Source organism: Anolis carolinensis, chromosome 2, assembly GCF_035594765.1.
Source record: "Anolis carolinensis isolate JA03-04 chromosome 2, rAnoCar3.1.pri, whole genome shotgun sequence".
NCBI classification, from domain to species: domain Eukaryota; kingdom Metazoa; phylum Chordata; class Lepidosauria; order Squamata; family Dactyloidae; genus Anolis; species Anolis carolinensis.
This window is the reverse complement of record NC_085842.1, coordinates 236,835,883-236,854,812: the sequence shown is the minus strand read 5'-3', so window position 1 is coordinate 236,854,812 and position 18,930 is coordinate 236,835,883. Positions and strand designations below refer to the sequence as shown.

Here is an 18,930-nt window from a genome sequence, read left to right as displayed (position 1 = left end):
GAGGCAGACCTCTTTTTTCCTTTAGTATTTTTCCTTTCAAAAGGAAAAAATAGGCCTTTTTCCTTTAGTATGTTTCCTTTCAAACGGAGCCCACGGTGGCGAAGTGTGTTAAAGCACTGAGCTGCTGAACTTGCAGACCGAAAGGCTGCAGGTTCAAATCCTGGGAACGGAGTGAGCGCCCGCTGTTAGCTCTAGCTTCTGCCAACTTAGCAGTTTGAAAACATGCCAATGTGAGTAGATCAATAGGTACCTCTCCGGTGGGAAGGTAAGGGCACTCCATGCAGTCATGCCGGCCACATGACCTTGGAGGTGTCTACGGACAAAGCTGGCTCTTCGGCTTAGAAATGGAGATGAGCACCAACCCCCAGAGTCAGACATGACTGGACATAACGTCAGGGGAAACCTTTACTATGTTTCCTTTCAATGTTTCCCTTACAGAGTCACATGAAAATAGGGCAGAATTTGCTTGAGGCTCACATGGAACAAATTTAATCTATTCAATCATCTCCATCATCAGTATCTCTCGTGACCTGAGTGCATTTAGCAAATGGCCTAGAATCCTCCTCAGTCCACAAAGGATCTTTAGAAGATACACAGGGGCTCTTCAGTATAGTATTCTCCAAGGCAGAAATACAGGGGGTTTTTTTAATGAGGGGAAGACATTGATGTAAAGTATCTGAGATTCTAACATAACTACTAATTGTGTTCTCATAAGGACTGAACCATACATTTTACTTCTGCGGTATAACACCCTCTACTTAACATATAGAGAAGTGGTTCTCAACCTGTGGGTCCCCAGATGTTTTGGCCTCCAACTCCCAGAAATCCTAACAGCTGGTAAACTGGGTGGGATTTCTGGGAGTTGTAAGCCAAAACACTTGGGGACCAATAGGTTGAGAACCACTGGTATAGAGGATACTTACAGACAGAAAGAAGAAGCTGTCAGAAAGCATGAGATGATTACAAACTAGGGTTGATGTTGCATATCCTCCAACATTTCCCAGATAAATAGTCAGAAATGTGTCAAAAGGGGCAGGTGTCAAGAAGATGAATCCTATTAATGAAGAAGAGCACACAAAAATACTATTTGAAGCACCACTTTTCCTTCTCTATCTCCTGTTGAATGAATTTGCTACAAACTTTTTTGCAGTTTGATTTCAGTTTGCAGCAATTGAAATAAGCAAGGACAAAAGAAGAAAGTGGGAGAAAGAGAGAGACACTGAGACATTTTTAAAGAAGCTAAAAAAAAGTGTGCCAGTAGAAGATGAACTAGGACCGTCTCTCCAACCTGGAAGAGCTTGGGGGGGGGGGTATAAAGTTGTCTTGAACTCATTGACAATTCCACAAAGGATGATGGATGACTGTATGATAAAAGCCACTAAGCATTCAAAAATAATAGAATAGTCAGTAAGACCTGTTCCAGATCTTGTTCTAAACACTGGGGAGGAATAGCATATGTGAAATGGGGATTTATTTCTTCTTTATAGGAATCAATGTCTTACTACTTATCAAATGTCCCAGTATTGTGGGACTAAAAATCTGTTCCATGTCATTTGCATTCCCTTACAGGAGCCATTTTATACATGTTGATACTCATATCCACATTGAACAAATAGTTTCTAGATCAATGGAGCATCCTTGAAAACTTTTTTAAACCCAACAAATATCAGCCTTCAGCCATAACTAATAAGAAATTGTTTTTTGCATCCCAAGTACCTCCTCCTCTCTACAGAGAAGAGTGGCAACAAGATGCCTATGTTAAGTTCTTGAAACAGAACAAACATTCTTTAATTATTTTCTTCTTTAGATATTTCAATATTTCCTCTGGAGAATGCCCCCATTGGACACAACAGACAGTACAACATGGTGCCATTCTGGCCTCCAGTGACCAACAATGAGATGTTTGTTTCAGCACCAGAAAATCTGGGCTACAGTTATGAAGTTCAATGGCCAAGTAAGTTATATAACCTTTTTTTCCCCATTAAACCACAGATTATGTTTTCTCCTTCTCAGGTTAAATTGATAAAATGTTAGTTTAACATTTACAGCTGTACTATACATTAAATAAATGCAAAGGTCTATTCTCCTTTCTATAATGGATCAGAAATTTATTTCCATAATATATCAAGGAAAGGTAATAGAAAATACTAGGGAGGCGGAATTCAGTCTGTGTTACTTTGTTTGAGTTTAAAACCAAAAAGAAACAAAAGAAAAAAACAGGAAACATGCTATATATATATAAGATATAATAACCTAACCTATGGTCCACTGGCGCTTGGGGGGGGGAAAGCCACTAGAGTAGGCATGGGCAAACTAAGGCCCGGGGACCAAATGTGGCCCTCTGGGTGATTACCTCAGGCCCTCCTCATTTTCCCTGTCCTTTGACATAAGGACATGGTGGCCTGACATGTCATAATGCCAAAAAGATGAGGGAGGAAGGCACACAGCAGCTGAGAGCCTTCTGGAGGGCTCTCACCTACCACGTATCTCACCCTCCTACCAGCATAAGGATAGAATGAGTGGCCCCATCCTTATACTGGGAGGACAGCTCAAGGAAGGTACATGGTAGCTGAGAGCCCTCCAAAGCACTCTCAGCCGCTACCTGTCTTACCTTCCTCCTGGTATAATGCCAAGAGGACAGCCCAAGGAGGATCGGGAGAGGATTGGAGCAGTTGCTGCATGTCCCACCTTCCTCCCAGTATAAGGATGGGGCAAGCAGTCCCATCCTTATGCTGGGAGGACAACATGAGGAAGACCCAGGCCCTGCCCTGCCCCCTCCTGTCCTCCCAGGCCCTACCTCTCATGGGCCTGCACAGCCCAGTGTGCAAACAGCCCCGCTTCCTCCCAGCCCTGCCCTCCTGGCCAAGCCCACAATGTGGCTCCAAACCAAAAGTTTGCCCATGCCTGCACTAGACACATGCCAACCAGGTGGATAGTCTGATTCTTTGGAGGGATCAAGAAATCATAGCCTCCTGGTGATTCAAGGCTTGTTGGGAAAGATCCCCTGAGCCCAACTGAAATAGTTTCCTACAAATGTGAATAGAGGCTAGGCTTCTGAATAAACCAAGCAGGCCATGAAAGCTACTAAAGGTGAATCACAGTGAGATCAAGTCCAAAAAAAAAAAGACAAAGACAGCCTCTGCCATATTTCAATGTAGGCTAGGAGGCCAGGAAACTGTCTTGATTCTATGCCCAACAGGCCCGTAGCCAGGATTTTGATTCGGGAGGGGCTGGGATTTTGGTTCGGGGGGGGGGGGGGCTGAGTCTGGATGAGAGGGCGTCTACCCTAGCAAACCTTTTGTATCATTATCCCAGTACCCCTATGCATATGGGATATATTGAGCATGGTGATCAGATCATGATAGGAATAAACATATCAGTTTAGATAATAAATGTAAGGCCTTTTCGCAGACAACCCTGAGAATTTCGAGGGGGGGGGGCTGAAGCCCCTCAAGCTCCCCCCCCCCCCCAGCTACATGCCTGATGCCCAATAAACCAGACTAGAGCTAATTCAAAAAGATGAAACTGGACTAAGACTCCACTGGGAATCTGAGTTGGCACTGATTCAGATTTGCTCTGCTTATGCAACTTGAGTTTAAAAAATGTATATATCCAGGAAGGCAAGGTTGAAGCCTACAGATGACTAAGAAATAACCACCACATTTGAATGCTGAGTCTCTTTCTGGAGTTTAAGAGTCTCCCAGGAAAGAAGGTCTCTGACTCCCTCAGAACTCCCTTGCTAGGTTGGTAGGTTGGTCTTCATGACCTTCATTGCGACAGTAAGTCAATTCTGATAATGGGGCAAGTCAATTGTAATGTGGGGAATGGGGTACAGAAGAAAGTAGGACTTTAGGTGGATGCCATGCATTCCAGTGACAATTATGCTATTCAGTTCCCGGCATCTCACACTTGTTTGAGATAAGTTCCTCACAACCCTGATCAGGTCATCTATGCACCTCTGCCCCAAACTGGCGCTCTCTCTCCCTGCACTGAAGCTAATCCAAAACAACCTACCTATGAGTGTTCAGCATGAATAGCCACCATGGCAAAGTGTCCCTGGCCTAGGAATCCTCCAGGACTGCAAATTTTGACTGAGACAAGGGGAGAGTTGCAAATTGTCTCCTAGAAGAATCAGAAACATTTCCTGGGTAAAGAAAAGTTTTAAAGTTTGAGTCAAATCTTCATGGTCTGTGGCAAAAAAAGATATTTAAAGGTAGTTCATAGAAAAGAAAAGATTAAGAACTGATGGACTGAACAAATACCACTCTTGGGAAATGATATGATCCATAATGGTCAGGGTACATGGTGTCAACATTTTTGAGACAACTGGATGGCAGGATTAGTCTGGAAGGATCTAATACAGCTCTCACACACCCCAAAATTCAGAAGTTGTCATTCCTGGTCTAGTCATTGCAATCAACAGTGATGGGAATATGGCATCATCCACAATTTCTAAAGCAAGTTATTCAGTAGGCCAGATCTCTACATTAGGGTTGTCCTCTTGTAGATAGTCCTCAACTAAGTCCTCAGGTGTTTTGGGTCTACAACTACCATCATCCCAATTATCATAGCCAATGTGATAAGGGATTACAGAATTTTCAGAACAAAATTATCTGGAGGGCCCTCATCCACAATTTCCACATTTGTAACCCTCTATGAACTGTTGTTTTAACTTTCTAGCTCGGGCCCTCCACATCACTGAGATCATAACTATCGCAATTGTGACAGCCTTGATCCTGGTTGCAATTATATTTGCCGGTGCCACATGCATAGTTCACGCCAGACGGAGGGACGATGAAATTCACCAGCCTCTTCTCAATGAACAATATCAGACCTACTCAGACGATTACGACAGTATACCCACCCCAAGCCAGTCAGTTGTGTGAAATAGCTTGTGCACCTTATCTAGTGGCTACTCTCTGATCTATCTGATAATAAAGGACATTAAGTGTAATAAACTTTGCTAGATCTATCACAAGGGAAATCTCAAAAGATTTGTACCTGTAACACATGTCCTTTGAATTTTCATTTGTTCCTTTCGCTTCAATTCCATATATATTGTTAGAAAAAAATATCTGGCATTTCCAGACTGTTAAGGTGGCAGCCATTTGAAAGAGTCTTAAACTAAATGCTGTACATGCTTCTTCTGTTTAGCTTGTTCTAGAAACTGATCCTTTTCTTGGGGTGCAGATGAAATGAGAGAGTGGTTATTATGAACATTTATTGACAGATACTCATCATTTCAATAATCTGTTGTTAATAATAGTGAAAGAGAGTAAAAGTGGTCACTATTTAGATAGTCTTGGTTTATCATCCGTGATCCCTGCTTGATTAAGAAATAACCCATTGGACCATATAATGAAACAATACTCTAATTCTAAATTGTGTTTGTTCTCTCTCGGTGGCACGAGCTTATGGTTAAATTTGACTATGTAACAATTTGACGTCACAGTTGCTCTGTGATTTCTGATTGTTTGGAGTGCTTCTAAGGGGGAATATCCTAAGAAAATCACACACAGGCAATTAGCAGGTAAAGCATGTGATATTATCAGTATTGTATTTATTTATACCCCACTTGAAAGCACCTTTAAGCACAAAATTAAAATGCATGCACATTCAAAATGCAAAACATGGATGCCGTCGTACCCAAACAAACACAGCATACACCATGTCTCTAGTTTTACATCTGTCTGCATGTGCCTTCAAATAGCCTGTTGATTTCGTAGTGGTTTTTTTTTCTAAGAAAGGGATACTCAGTTCTCCCATCCAAGAACTAACTAAAGCTAACCCTGCTTAGTTTCCAAAATAAGCTGGGATCTGGTGCCTTTTAGGTATAGCTACCGTTATCTATTTTTGCTAAGATCTCCGCACAAATTTGCCCGAAATAATTTGAGTGCCATACAGTATTGCTTGCATTCTTGAACAATATTCAGCCTATTGATCTATTCTGGTATGCCTAGAATAAAAATATGTCCACCTCTTTCACATGCTTTATGCATATAGAATATTATATAAAGGACAGTACATAGGACTGCCACAAGATGGCAGGGCTGAAAGCAATTTAACTTGTCCCTTACCTTTAAAAAATATATTATTTCCAAATCTGTTGCATAAGGGGGATTCTGTGAAGGATATGTCTGATGTTATATTTAATATTTGTACAAATTAAAGGATTGTAATTTCTCATTTTGAAGAAGAAAGAATTGGAATATATATGGAAATCAGAAAAAATCATATAAAGTCCAATCATTTTAAGAGTAGTTTTTTATTATATGTACAGATATTACATATAGTAGCATCTTGTTTCTTTGTGTCTGTGGACATTTCAATAAACTCTTCCCTATTTCCTTTGGTTTGGGGCAGGATTGTGTCTCTGGTATACACAGAACTTTTCCTGCGCAAGGAATTAGTTCCTTTCAATTAATTCCTTTTTCCATTGAGTGAAGCATAATTACTATACATGATGTTGTATATTTATGAGGGATAGCATTATTCCTTTTATGGCATAACTGTAACTTTTTTGGTAGTATGCACCTTTTAAATAGTTACAGAATATGGCCTCACTCTTGGTAGGAGAGGAATATCATATATGGTTTAATTCACAAATTGTACTTGAGCTATTGCTTCATGATCTGTTGCAGAAACAAAGAAGTGGATGGGAAGGGTGTATATATTGGACCAAGAGGCCAAGAACAAGTGGAATTCTAGTGTTCTTACTAAGGTTGGATCTACTCTGCCATTTAATCCAGTTTCAGAATGCAGATTAACTGCATTGAATTGGATTATGAGTCTACACTGCATTTCATCTGCATTCTGAAACTGGATTATATGGCAGTGTAGATACAGCCTAAAACTTAACTCTTTTAGTTACTTTTAAAAAGTGAGATCTATATATTCATCAAATATAGTGGCAACCAAATTTATTTTAGCCTTGTAAGCTAAAAATATAAATAATTACTTTTAAAAAGTAACTTTCAAGCATTGCTACTTCCCTCGGAGACAACTGAGATACTGCCTTAACTGTAAACTCCCAAAACACTAAATTGAGTGTGTCTATTTAGTTTTTCCTAAAAATGGTGCAGGTGCCTTGTAAGATTTCAGAAAAAGAAAGTTTCCCCAAACCCAACATATATTTATGCTGAAGGATTAGAGCAGTTGTTACAGCTGTTAAAAATATGTGTGTTGAACACACACAGCTGTGGCAGGAAACACTGCACATACCACTATGGGCTGGCTATGGCTTCTCCTCATATTGTAGTCAAATACATTTTTTCCAATAGCTTGCTTTGTTTTGTTTCATTTTGAGAGCACTTTGTTTTTGCTTTTATTTTTTCCCTTGATGCCAATAAAAAAAGTCAAACATCACGGCTCATTTTGTTTAATACCACAAAGCACATCTCTGTTGATCCTGGAGGAATTTGAGTGGGTTTGCAATCCGATCATGTGCCTTGGGTTCGTAGGTGGTGTTCCCTGCCTTATGACTTGGGTTGGCATGACTTTTGTGATATACAATTGCTACAGTCAATCTATGCACCAAGGACCTCATTTCCTAATATCCCTCATTTGCCTTAGGCTGCAAATTTAATTGTTTCACTACCATTCTGACCCCACACAGCTCATCCTAAATAAATATGGACAATCCCCCGTCCTCATATATTTGGTGTAGAAGCAGTAGTTATGAGCCACAGGGCAGAATATTCAGGAAAAATGCAAAATATTCTTGGCTCAAAAATGTAAGTGGGACAAGAATTTGGAACTCACAATGCTTGTGTTGTGTGTTAGGCATTGCTGAGGTTCATATTCAAAACCAAGCATCTAAACAGCTTGGTGATAATGTGTATTGTGTGCTTTCACGTTGTTTCTCATGTAGGAAGATGCAGGCAAACATTTCATGGGTTTCTCTGAGGGTGTAGAATTAATGGACTTTGATACCACCTGAACTGCCATGGCTCAATACTATGGAATCATGGTAGTTGTAGTTTGCTGAGGCACCAGCACTCTTTGGCAGAGAAGAGTAAATGAATTGCAAAACTACAGCTCCCATGATTCCATAGAATTGAGCCATGGCAGTTAAAGTGGTGTCAAGCTGCATTCATTCTACATTGTGGATTCTGACACCACTTTAATTTTCATGGCCAAGAGAGTGCAACTTGCCCAAAGTCAGTCAAGTAAGATGTATGACCATATTGAGACATCACATTCTCTCTTTGTATGTGCTGAGTAAAATCATGATAATAAATATGTGGTGTATATTCTTCTTTGATATCAATACAAGCAGTGCTGAGACTATGACATGCAGAAAGGTATAAAAACGAAGGAGCTAGGGAAGCATATTGATATATTGAATGCTGGCATAGGGCTGCCCAAGTAGAAATTCAGGAGGGTCCCTGTACCTTTAATGGTGGCACAAACCCTCTTTTCTACAACTGTTAAAGGGACAGGACCCCCCTCCAGTCTTCACTCTCCCAACCCTATGTGTATGCTGGCATGTCTGGAAGAACAGACCTAGCTACCCTGTTTCCCCTAAAATAAGACATCCCCAGAAAATAAGACCTAGTCGAAGTTTTGCTAAATTGCTAAATATAAGGCCTCCCCTGAAAGTAAGACCTAGCAAAGGTTTTGTTTGGAAGCATATCCGCCGAACAGAACACCAGAGCATGCAAGATCGGTAAATGTACATACCATAGATTGTTGTACATGGAAATAATGGTAGTAACAAGAAATTCTTGACAGGATTTGCAGTTTGTCTAGTTATGCTGGTTTGTGATGACAACTACTGTACAGTATATAATAAATGTTTCTTTTTTTTTGTTCAACAATAAATGTCAATTCTTCATGGAAAAATAAGACATCCCCTGAAAATAAGACCTAGAGCATCTTTGGGAGTAAAAATTAATATAAGACACTGTCTTATTTTCGGGGAAACACGGTATGAAGCTGGGTGATGAAAAAGGTCCCCAGCTCTCAGATTTTATACAGGGATTTTGTAGAAACTCAGGGGCACAAAGGCCATCATTGTCATCATTATCACCGTCATAGTCATCTTGATCTATATTCCACCTTTCCCCCAAGATTTGAATTCAAGGAAGCTTACATATTAAAAGTATTGCAATTAAAATATAGAAAAACTCAACATTAAAGACAAATTAAAGTTGAACCATATCCAAGAGATATACAAAAGTTACACAACCTATTGAAAACAATATCACGTAAAGTCCTTTGTTAAAAGTCTCTCTGAATAAAAACGTCTTTGCATGCTGCTGAAAGGACAGTAAGAAGAAGGCCATTCTAGGGCCCCATATACACTGCTATATTATCCAGTTTCTGATGCCAGATTATCTGCTTTGAACTGGATGATATGGCAGTGTAGACTCATATAATCCAATTCAAAACAGATTTTTTTTGTATCAGGAGCGACGAGAAACGGCAAGTTACTCCTGGTGTGAGAGAATTGGCTGCCTGCAAGGACATTACCCAGGGATGCCCAGATGTTTAATGTTTTACCATCTTTGTGGAAAGCTTCTCTCATGTCCCCACACGGGGAGCTAGAGCTGACAGATGGGAACTCACCCCGCTCCCCTGATTTGAACCGCTGACCTTCTGGTTGGCAGTCCTGCCATCACATGGGTTTGACCCATTGCACCACAGGGGGCTCCATTCAAAGCAGATAATCTGGGATGAGATATAGGATTATATGGCAGTGTAGATCCAGCCTAGGATACATCTGCACTTTAAAGTTTAACTGCCATACCTCAATGCTATGGAATCATGGGAGTCGTACTTTTGCAAGCCTTCTCTTCCAAAGAGTGTGTTGCCTGGTGTGCCACCAAACTATAAGTCCCATGATTCCATGAGCCCTTCCACACAGCCATAAAACCAAGAATATCAAGGCAGATAGTCCACAATATCTGCTTTGAATTGGGTTATCTGAGTCCACACTGCCATATAACCCAGTTCAAAGCAGATAATGAGGGATTTTGTACAGCTGTGTGGAAAGGGCGCATAACTTTTACTCATGGCAATTAAAGTGGAGTAAAACTGCATTAATTCTACAGTGTACATTCATCCCTTTTTTCATACGAACTTGTGAAACTTGAGGACATTTTATGTGTTTCTTCTTCCCAATGACTACAGCCTATTTTTGCAAGCTATTTCCCCCAATTTTTCACATTCTAGCAGCTTCTATTTTAAGATGTGCACATTGTTTCATGTGCTCTTTAATTCTCAAAAACCTCACCAAATCTTGCAAACATATGAATTCTTCTCAGTGGGTGTATTTGTTCTCACGAGTCTCGGGAGGTGGTGAAAATGCTACTTTTGTTATCAAAGCCAGAGACATTATTTTTCACTCCATTGGCATTTATTTTCTTTGGGGGCCATTGTTGTATCACTGCTTCCTGTTGCTACACAATGCCTTGCATACTTATGCATAGATAGATCAATAGATAAATCCCAATGTACACAGTTGGAAAGGCGTTCAACCAGCTTACATAAGAGCCCTTCAATAAACAAAACATGTTACTCCCTGCCTTCAGGTTTATGGTCTTAATAGCTAAAATATTGAATGAAAAGAGGATTGTGGGGGGGGGGGGGGGGGACCAGGGAAAGTCCTGAATGAATTCTTAAAGTTATAAGGTTGTGATGGAAAACCTTTTGGATGACAGCTGAAAGAGTAACAACTACAGGTGCATCTACACTGTAGAATGAATGGAGTTTGACTGCTATAGCTCAATGCTATGAAATTGTGAGTTGCAGTATCATTTTCGTGTGCCAGGAGCTCTCTTGGGGAGAGGTGCAACTAAGTTTGGGGGGGTTGGCTGGGAGGAGAGGGTAAGGTGCCATCGCACTCCTTCAGTCTCTTAGAGCCCAAAGAATTGGGATCGCTGTAGGGATTGACCCTTGGGATTGCAAAAGCAATCCCAGGAATCAATCCCCAGAAGGCCCTCACTTGGAAAGATCCAGATCTTATCTTAAGGTGTTTTACTAATCCAAAGCAAACTGGGAAATCCCATTTTTCTCCAGATTGATTCAGTTTTACCTGAGCTGTCATTTGGATGCCTCAGTTAACCGAGACAGGTCCCATGTTTTGGATCTGTTTGGAAGCTCCCTAAAAGTACTTTTGGGACAGTGGTTCATAGCAGTGCATCCAAGCTCTCTAACAAAGAATACCAAGTCCTTGCTAAAGTACAGATACAAGGATTCGATAAGATTGCAGTCAAAGTGTTTATAATGGGTTTGCCATTATAATTTGCCACTCAGCATCTGATTCAATGAGTGTCCTCTACTTGGGATGAATCAACAGAACTCATGCTATGGATTCTCCCTTCTGCTTTGTTCATGACTGGGACTGATGAGGGTTAAAATATACGGGCCAAGTGCCATCACGTCGGACAGTTAAAACCTGAGTTTTCAAAAGCGTCTTTCTTGACTTGAACTATGCAAGACCAGTAATTTCTTTAAATGCATATTATACTCCATGCATTTTTAAAGAGCAGTGAGCTAACTATATAATTTGGCAACCTTCATAGGTAGGGCTAGGCTCTGTAATTACGCTGAAATCACTAACAGAAATGATATGTTTTCAGGGTGTAAGATGATTGTTCTCTTTGGCATAGTACTCAAATCCTCATTTGGCCTATTTAGCAAATACAAATAATAGATGCTCAATACAAGAGAAATTTGATAGAGATATCATACAAATGGAGCCCGTGGTGGCACAGCAGGTTAAATCGCTGAGCTGCTGAACTTGCTGACTGAAAGGTCGGCGGCTCTAATCCGGGGAGTGGAGTGAGCTCCCACTGTTAGCCCCAGTTTTTGCCAACCTAGCAGTTTGAAAACATACCAATGTGAGTAGATCAATAGGTACTGCTCCAGTGAGAAGGTAACAGGGCTCCATGCAGTCATGTTGACCACATGACCTTTGGCTTCGAAATGGAGATGAGCACCAACTCCCAGAGTCAGACACAACTAGACTAAATGTCAGGGGGAAAGCTTTACCTTTACCTTAACATACAAATAAGAGAAAGGAGAAAATCAGTGGTTAATTTGTGGACAACAATGTGCTCTTGTATGCATTACGTGGTTCTGATCAACCCTGAACTGGATACTCAGCTGGATCTTTTCAAATTTTCAGTAAAGCTTCTTGAAAGTTCTATGATGAAACTGTAATCATTCCAAAATCTATATCCCATTCCTCAAACAGCAAATGTTAACACCGTTTCCCTTTTCTCCCTGTCCCCCTCCCCTTCACATCCCACACAAGTATTATAACATTTCTTCACTTTTCTTATAAGCCAGCCAAACATAGACACCAGTATGAGCAGCAGTCATAATTCTTGCTATAGGCCTGTTCACCATAGGGAGTTTTAAGAGGCCATTTATTCCCATGAGGGTTTCTGTAAATATTTATAGACAAGTCCATTGCTTCAAATTAATCCATGATGTAACCCACATAATGTTAATGGACTTTATACCAGAGAGATCAATTTGGCTTGCTAAAATTTGAATGTACATCCGAAGTCTTAGGCAGATATCCAAACCAAGTGCAGAAAAAGATAATTGGAGTTTTGAACATATATGAAATCTACAACTTTAAATGTACAGACCTCAAGGGAATTGTGACAATACGCTGCATTCACTAATCATTCAAGTGTGAAAACTGTATCATAAATCCCACTGTATCATAAACAGCATTACAATAGCACACACTTTATATACAAATAGACATTGAGTATCATTACAACAATTTGATGAGAAAAAGTCTGGAAAAGTTTGTTGATCAGACCGTAGCTCCAACAAGTTTACAACAAACATGACAGTGCCAGATAGCTTCAGGGTTTAAGGCGCTGCACTCCCAAAAGTATCTCTGGAAATCTAACTGAGTTCAGCTCAAGATGCAAAAGGTCAAATGACTCTAAATTGCAAAAGTATGACCCCTAAACCACAACCAAGAAGGAAGAGGAAAAGCGATTAACTGTATGAGATAGGTTAGAGGAGCTTAAAATCTTGTTTGGTGCCTTGCTGATACTGCCTTTTTCATGTTTTTACAAACCAGTTAAATTGCTGTAGCTGTTCTCCTCCTAGCTCCAGGTGAATGCCTATGCCAAAATATAGGGTGGCCACTAATGTATTGCCAAAAAGGAGGAAATACAACCCCAAGAGAGAGAACAAAAAAGAGACATACAATTGCATACAATTGGCATGTTATAATATATAATTTAATGTATGCTTAAATTATAGTTATTATTTCTAAATTTAAAATTCTGAATTCAAAAATAGTATCCATTGGAGCGAGAGTAACCAAGTGGCTTGGGTGCTTCTTCATCCGTTGTTTTGGAGATAGTGGATGATAGACAGCTTCAGTGTTCTCTCCTCTTCTTTCTTTATCTTTAAATGGCATATGGCCTAGGTAATCCTACAACCAGAAGACACTTTCAGTCAGAAATCCTACAATCAGAAGGTACTTTCAGTCATATTCTCGACATATACACAGAATCTGCTTCGGAAGACTGGAAATTTACATTACCTGAAAATCAACTAAAACTGATTTCTACCGTGTTTCCCCGAAAATAAGGCAGTATCTTATATTATTTTTTGCTCCTAAAGATGTGCTAGGTCTTATTTTCAGGGGATGTCTTATTTTTCCATGAAGAAGAATTCACATTTATTGTTGAACAAAAAATGAACATTTATTATATATTGTACAGTAGTCATCACAAACCAACATAACCAGACAAACTCTGAACCCTATCATGAATTTCCATGTACAACTGGTATGTACATTTACCAATCCTGCATGCTCTGGTGTTCTGTTTCGCAGATGCTGGTCATGCTTCCAAACAAAAACGTTGCTAGGTCTTACTTTTGGGGGAGGCCTTATATTTAGCAATTCAGCAAAACTTCTACTAGGTCTTATTTTTCGGGGATGTCTTATTTTCGGGGAAACAGGGTAGGTAATGTAGAAGACTGTGAAGTAAGGAAAGAAAAGGAAAGTAGAGGAAGTACAGTAATAAACATATTCTAGCACAACAGTGGAGGCAACAGATTCAACACCGGACACACAGATACACAGATACAACATATGCAGATGTGAACAAGTACACATGCTTTCACACTTCCTTCAATTACTACAAATGTGCTTTGAAGATAGGTCTTTCATTCTGTTTTAAATTCCCTCAGCTCATATAGCTGTCAGATCTCTTCCAGCAGGTCATTCCACAGTTGTGGACTGGACAGTGAAAAGGTAAAGTTTTTTCCCTAACATTAAGTCTAGTTGTGTCCGACTCTAGGAGTTGGTACTCATCTCCATTTCTAAGCCAAAGAGCCGGCATTGTCTATAGATCTCTTCAAGGTCATGTGGCCAGCATGACTGCATGGAGCGCCATTACCTTCCTGCCTGAGCAGTACCTATTGATCTACTCACATTTTGCATGTTTTCAGACTGCTAGGTTGGCAGAAGCTGGGACTACCAATGGAAGTTCACTCCACTCCCCGGATTCGAATCACTGACCTTTCAGTCAGCAACTCAGCAGCTCAGCAGTTTAATCTGCTGCACCACCGGGGGCTTTCTCCATTGTCTTCAAAAACAGCCTGAGCTAAGAATAGTGTGTATCCTCTTAATGGAGGAGGTCATGGGCTGGATGATGAGAAAAAAATGGAAACTGAATCCAGATAAGACAGAAGTGAAAAAGCTAAAAACTATTGGAGGGAGCTCCAGGGAGATTCTTAAACTCAAGATACAAATGAAACCAGAATATTTCTTACTTGGACTAACAGATATGGACATTGACATAGATGTAAACACAGAAATCCTTTTTAGTTACCTAACAACAGTGGCAAGAATGCTAGAAATTGGAGAACAAAAGTATTACCAACAAAAGAACAATAGTTAATCAAAATTATGGAAATCATGGACATGGACAAATTGACCCAATTGATGTCACAGAAAACCCAAGAGGACAGTTGACTGGCAATTATTTAATGATGATATGAATACATTAAAAAGATGGTAATAATATAACCCAAGCAGACAACTATAAGAAAAATAGTCCCAATAAAGAGAGAGAGAAAAGAAGCATACTATGGAAAGAATAAGCAACTGAAGGAGGAATTGACTGCAAATAGGAGGATTGGAAGACAATAACTTTCTCTCCCCCACTCCACTTTTCCTTCCCTTTCTTTCCTTGCCTTCCCTCCCAGAGACCCAAGCTATATCCCCATCCCCTTTAACCCTCTTTATGTTCACCGCCATGCTACCCCTACACTGTCGTATCTGCCCCTTTTACTTTTTTCTTACCAATATGTACACATAGAAAACTTTTAATAAAAATTATCTATAAAAATAAAAAATAAAATGTTTAAAAGCCTTGGGAATAGAATGGCCCCTTGCGGGATGCTACATAACAGCTTATTTTTTAAGGAGTAGGTATCCCAAAGTACCACCATCAGGAACCTGCCTGAGAGGTATGAACAGAGCCATTGCAACACAGTGCCTCTGATTCCCAGACCTTCTAGGCATTCCAGAAGGATACCATGGTTGATGGTATCAGATGCCACTGAGAGATACAGGACCTCATCACACGGAGGTCCATAAGTAAGGGGAATATATCGGAAAGTGGGGCAAATCCATGGGACAGTGGAGGAAAGCATCGGACAGCGTCCCACATCACCTCCTTTCCATCCCATGCTGTTTCTTGTCTGTCCCCAGCTTGGTTCCACCTTTAGTCTATGAGAACATGGGTAGTGACCCATGATCTCAGAGCTGCTTCTTAGAATGTTGCCTAGACACAGAGTGCATGGCGCCAGGATGAAGCCCCACCAGATGTAGCCCTGTGCCATGTGATGGCCCGTCTTGGTTGTGTCTTGACAGTGTCCTAGAACAAGCAAAAAGCACCTTGTGATGAGGTCCCTAGAAACATTAACAGTGACAAACCCCTCGTCAGTGTTAAGACAGAGATCCACTAAGTCAACCATAGCAGTCTCAACTCCATATCCTGATCTGAAGCCGGTTTCAAATAGGTCATGAATCTATGTGTCATCCAGGACTACCTGGAGTTGGAGGACAACTGCCTTCTCAAACACTTTGCCCCAAAAGGAAGGTTAGATACTGGTCTGTAGCTATTAAGGTTCAGGGGACCCAGGGAGGGCTTTATTAGCAGTAGTCTAACTACTGCTTTTTAAAAAACAAGATGTAAAATTCCCTGAGAGATGCCATTATAATTTGTTGTATTTGAAATCTAATTGCGTGGAATTGTGGGAGCTGTAATTTGGTGAAGCACCGGGACTCTTTGGCAGAGGAGGCTTAAAGACCCTGTAAACCTATATAACTCCCATGATTTCATAGCATTGAGCCATGGCAAAGTGGTGTCAAACTGCATTAATTTTACAGTTGTAGCTGCCTCAAAGGTTGCAACTTTGTCCTCCATATTCTTTTCCATACCATAGTTGAAGTTGATCTTCTCTCTGAGGAAACAACCCCAGGCAACAATTTCTGTCAATAATGATTTTGCAGTGGAGTGTGTACCCACTGTGCTATATAGATTATATTTTACTTGTCTTTTTCAAAAGTCCATTTGAACTGTGCTGGCTGGTGGCCGCATTGGGAGCTCCAGGAATCACTAATATAGGACAATGGCCAGTAACTCTACTGTATTGCCATCGGCACTATTTAAAGATTATGGAGTAACCACCTGACAATGCACTTCCATAAATATCAATCTGTCCCATAAATATAAAAATTAAAAAAAACACAAGTAGTATGAAATCAGGACAGAATTAGAATCTCATTTCAGATAAGTTTCATAGTTTCTAGGAAATGTATGACAGCTGTCCTTGACTAAGCATGATTCATTGGAAGCCCCTATTAAAAGCTAACAGAGGTTTTGGAGATTTTAAAAATATGCTTATTACAAATGCAGATTTTGACTTCAGAAATTCTGGGCCTTATTGATAATGCAAACTCAGCAGCAGGAGACAAACACCATGTGTTTACATCTAAAGAGAGTGTGCCGGGCCCACATTATTTTTAGGTAGAATTGCACATAGTTCTAGTTTCTAGAATAGAAATGTGAAGACCATTTCATATTTTCACATCCTCAAAAAGAAAGAGAGATCCCCTCGGGAAAAAGTATCAGCCACCACACGATTTTTCACTTCTGAATAAGAAAGAAAAGATTTATCTTTTTTTCACAATCAACAAAAATAATTGCTCTTTTTTCCATTTTGTTTATGAAAGGGAGTACTTGCAATGATGACAAAGCAAGGTGCTGTCATATTGACTCCAGATGTAGTGTGAACATCCAATCAACATAGCCTGGAGCAGCCCAAAACTCCTGAGCTCATGCTATCCATCACCAAATCACCAGTTCTGGTAATTTTCGAAGAGTGGAGATAGATTTTTTTCCAGTAGGGAGTTATCCTGCAACTTCTCACAAATGAAAACTGGGACTCCGATACATCCTGGTGCCATGCCTTTGTGGCTAGCTATGATAGCTCCAAGGTGGTCCTAGCTGTGGCTCGATCTGCATCACTTTGCTTTTGCTGCGTTTACAGGTAATGGTGAAATCTTGCCCCTTCTATCATCTTCCCCATTGCTGAGTTAATGGAGTTCAGACTAGTTTCTCATTTTGAACTCAATTTATAATAACTAAATTCATCCAGGATGAATTAAAAAATGAGAAAATCAGAGAGAAAATTCAACGTTTTAAAAGCAGCTGAAAATGTGGGAGAATAAAATATCAATTGAGACTACCTCTGCCAAACCAGGAAAGTTGGAGGGTGTGAGATTATCTGGGGTTCACTGACTATTCCAATGCATGATAAAAGCCACAGTCAAGAAGTACACAAAATATTATAGAATATTGACCCTGTCGCTGATGCTGCCCTGGGGTTCGCCGAGGAAACAAAGCATATGCAAAAAAGGGGAATATTCTTCTTCTTTAGATGAATTACTATTTGCCATTTATTACCAAATGTCCTAGTATCGTGGATCTAAAAATCTGCTCCCTGTCATTTAAATGCCTTTATAGGAGCCATTTTATAAACATTGATACATATATCCACATTGATCAAATTGATTCTAGATCAGCCTTGAACACAGGTTATTGAGAAAGCTGGGAAGGCTGAATGATATGGAGCTACTGAAGATGTCAAGAAAGGCCTAGAAGCTCCAAAGAGACAGCTATACTTTATTGTTTTCCTAGGTTAATGCAGTAGGTAAAAGGCAGCTCTAATACAATTTTCTCTTGCCAGATTATAGCACAAATGCTGCTCTGACATTTGGACTTGGATTCATTCATTGTTCTTCACCACTCCTTGCTAAGGTGCGTCCAACCACAGGAGAGAAAGAGTTGTATTGAACATAAAACTCTGTGTCTCTGAACACTCCTTTGTTTTCATTGAGTCAGGAGGAAATGGATGGAAGCAGTGGCTCAGGGAAAGCATTTTCTGATACCATATGTCACACGAAGTGACAGGAATACAATACTCACTCACACTCCATAATGTTATACAGAGCCAGGGGCATGGAACAACATAGGGGAACAATAATTCAATTGCAGCAATGACAACTCCTGTATGTTGGTCACTAGGTGCCTTTGATAAATCATCTGTTCTCTGAATCATTTCATGGCTGTTTCTAATTAGACACATAAAGGAAAGAACCTGTTTCTCTCGGTTCACAGGAATGCCGTATAAAACCTATGGCTCTTCTAGATCTATAGATCCATTTGTCTTCCTGGTACAATCTAGGATAAGAAATATGTGTTGTGATATTGTCCATTCTTCTACCATCCTTCTCAAGCAACAACCCAGAAAGTACAGGGAGGGCAAGGAAACCTGAGTATAAGTCCCTTGTGGGTTGTTTAAAAGCCAAGATTTTCTAAGACTCAGGCCTTTTTTGGGAGACTCAAGCTGAGAGTTCTCTACCATCCT

The 18,930-nt window shown here is 40.2% G+C and overlaps 1 protein-coding gene across 3 annotated transcripts in view; it reads left to right on the top strand.

Moving 5' to 3' along the window:
• Nucleotides 1-18,930, top strand: part of tyrp1 (tyrosinase related protein 1) — a 44,331-nt gene that overhangs the window by 15,388 nt on the left and 10,013 nt on the right. For 2 of the 3 annotated variants that reach the window (XM_008103126.3, XM_062971931.1), the window contains exons 7-8: nucleotides 1,808-1,954; nucleotides 4,681-7,365. In XM_008103126.3, coding sequence (XP_008101333.1) covers nucleotides 1,808-1,954; nucleotides 4,681-4,886 — 353 coding nt within the window. In that variant the 3' untranslated portion in view covers nucleotides 4,887-7,365. Of the gene's footprint in view, nucleotides 1-1,807; nucleotides 1,955-4,680; nucleotides 7,366-18,930 lie in introns of those variants that run through there. The other variant, XM_062971932.1, reaches the window with a different exon arrangement.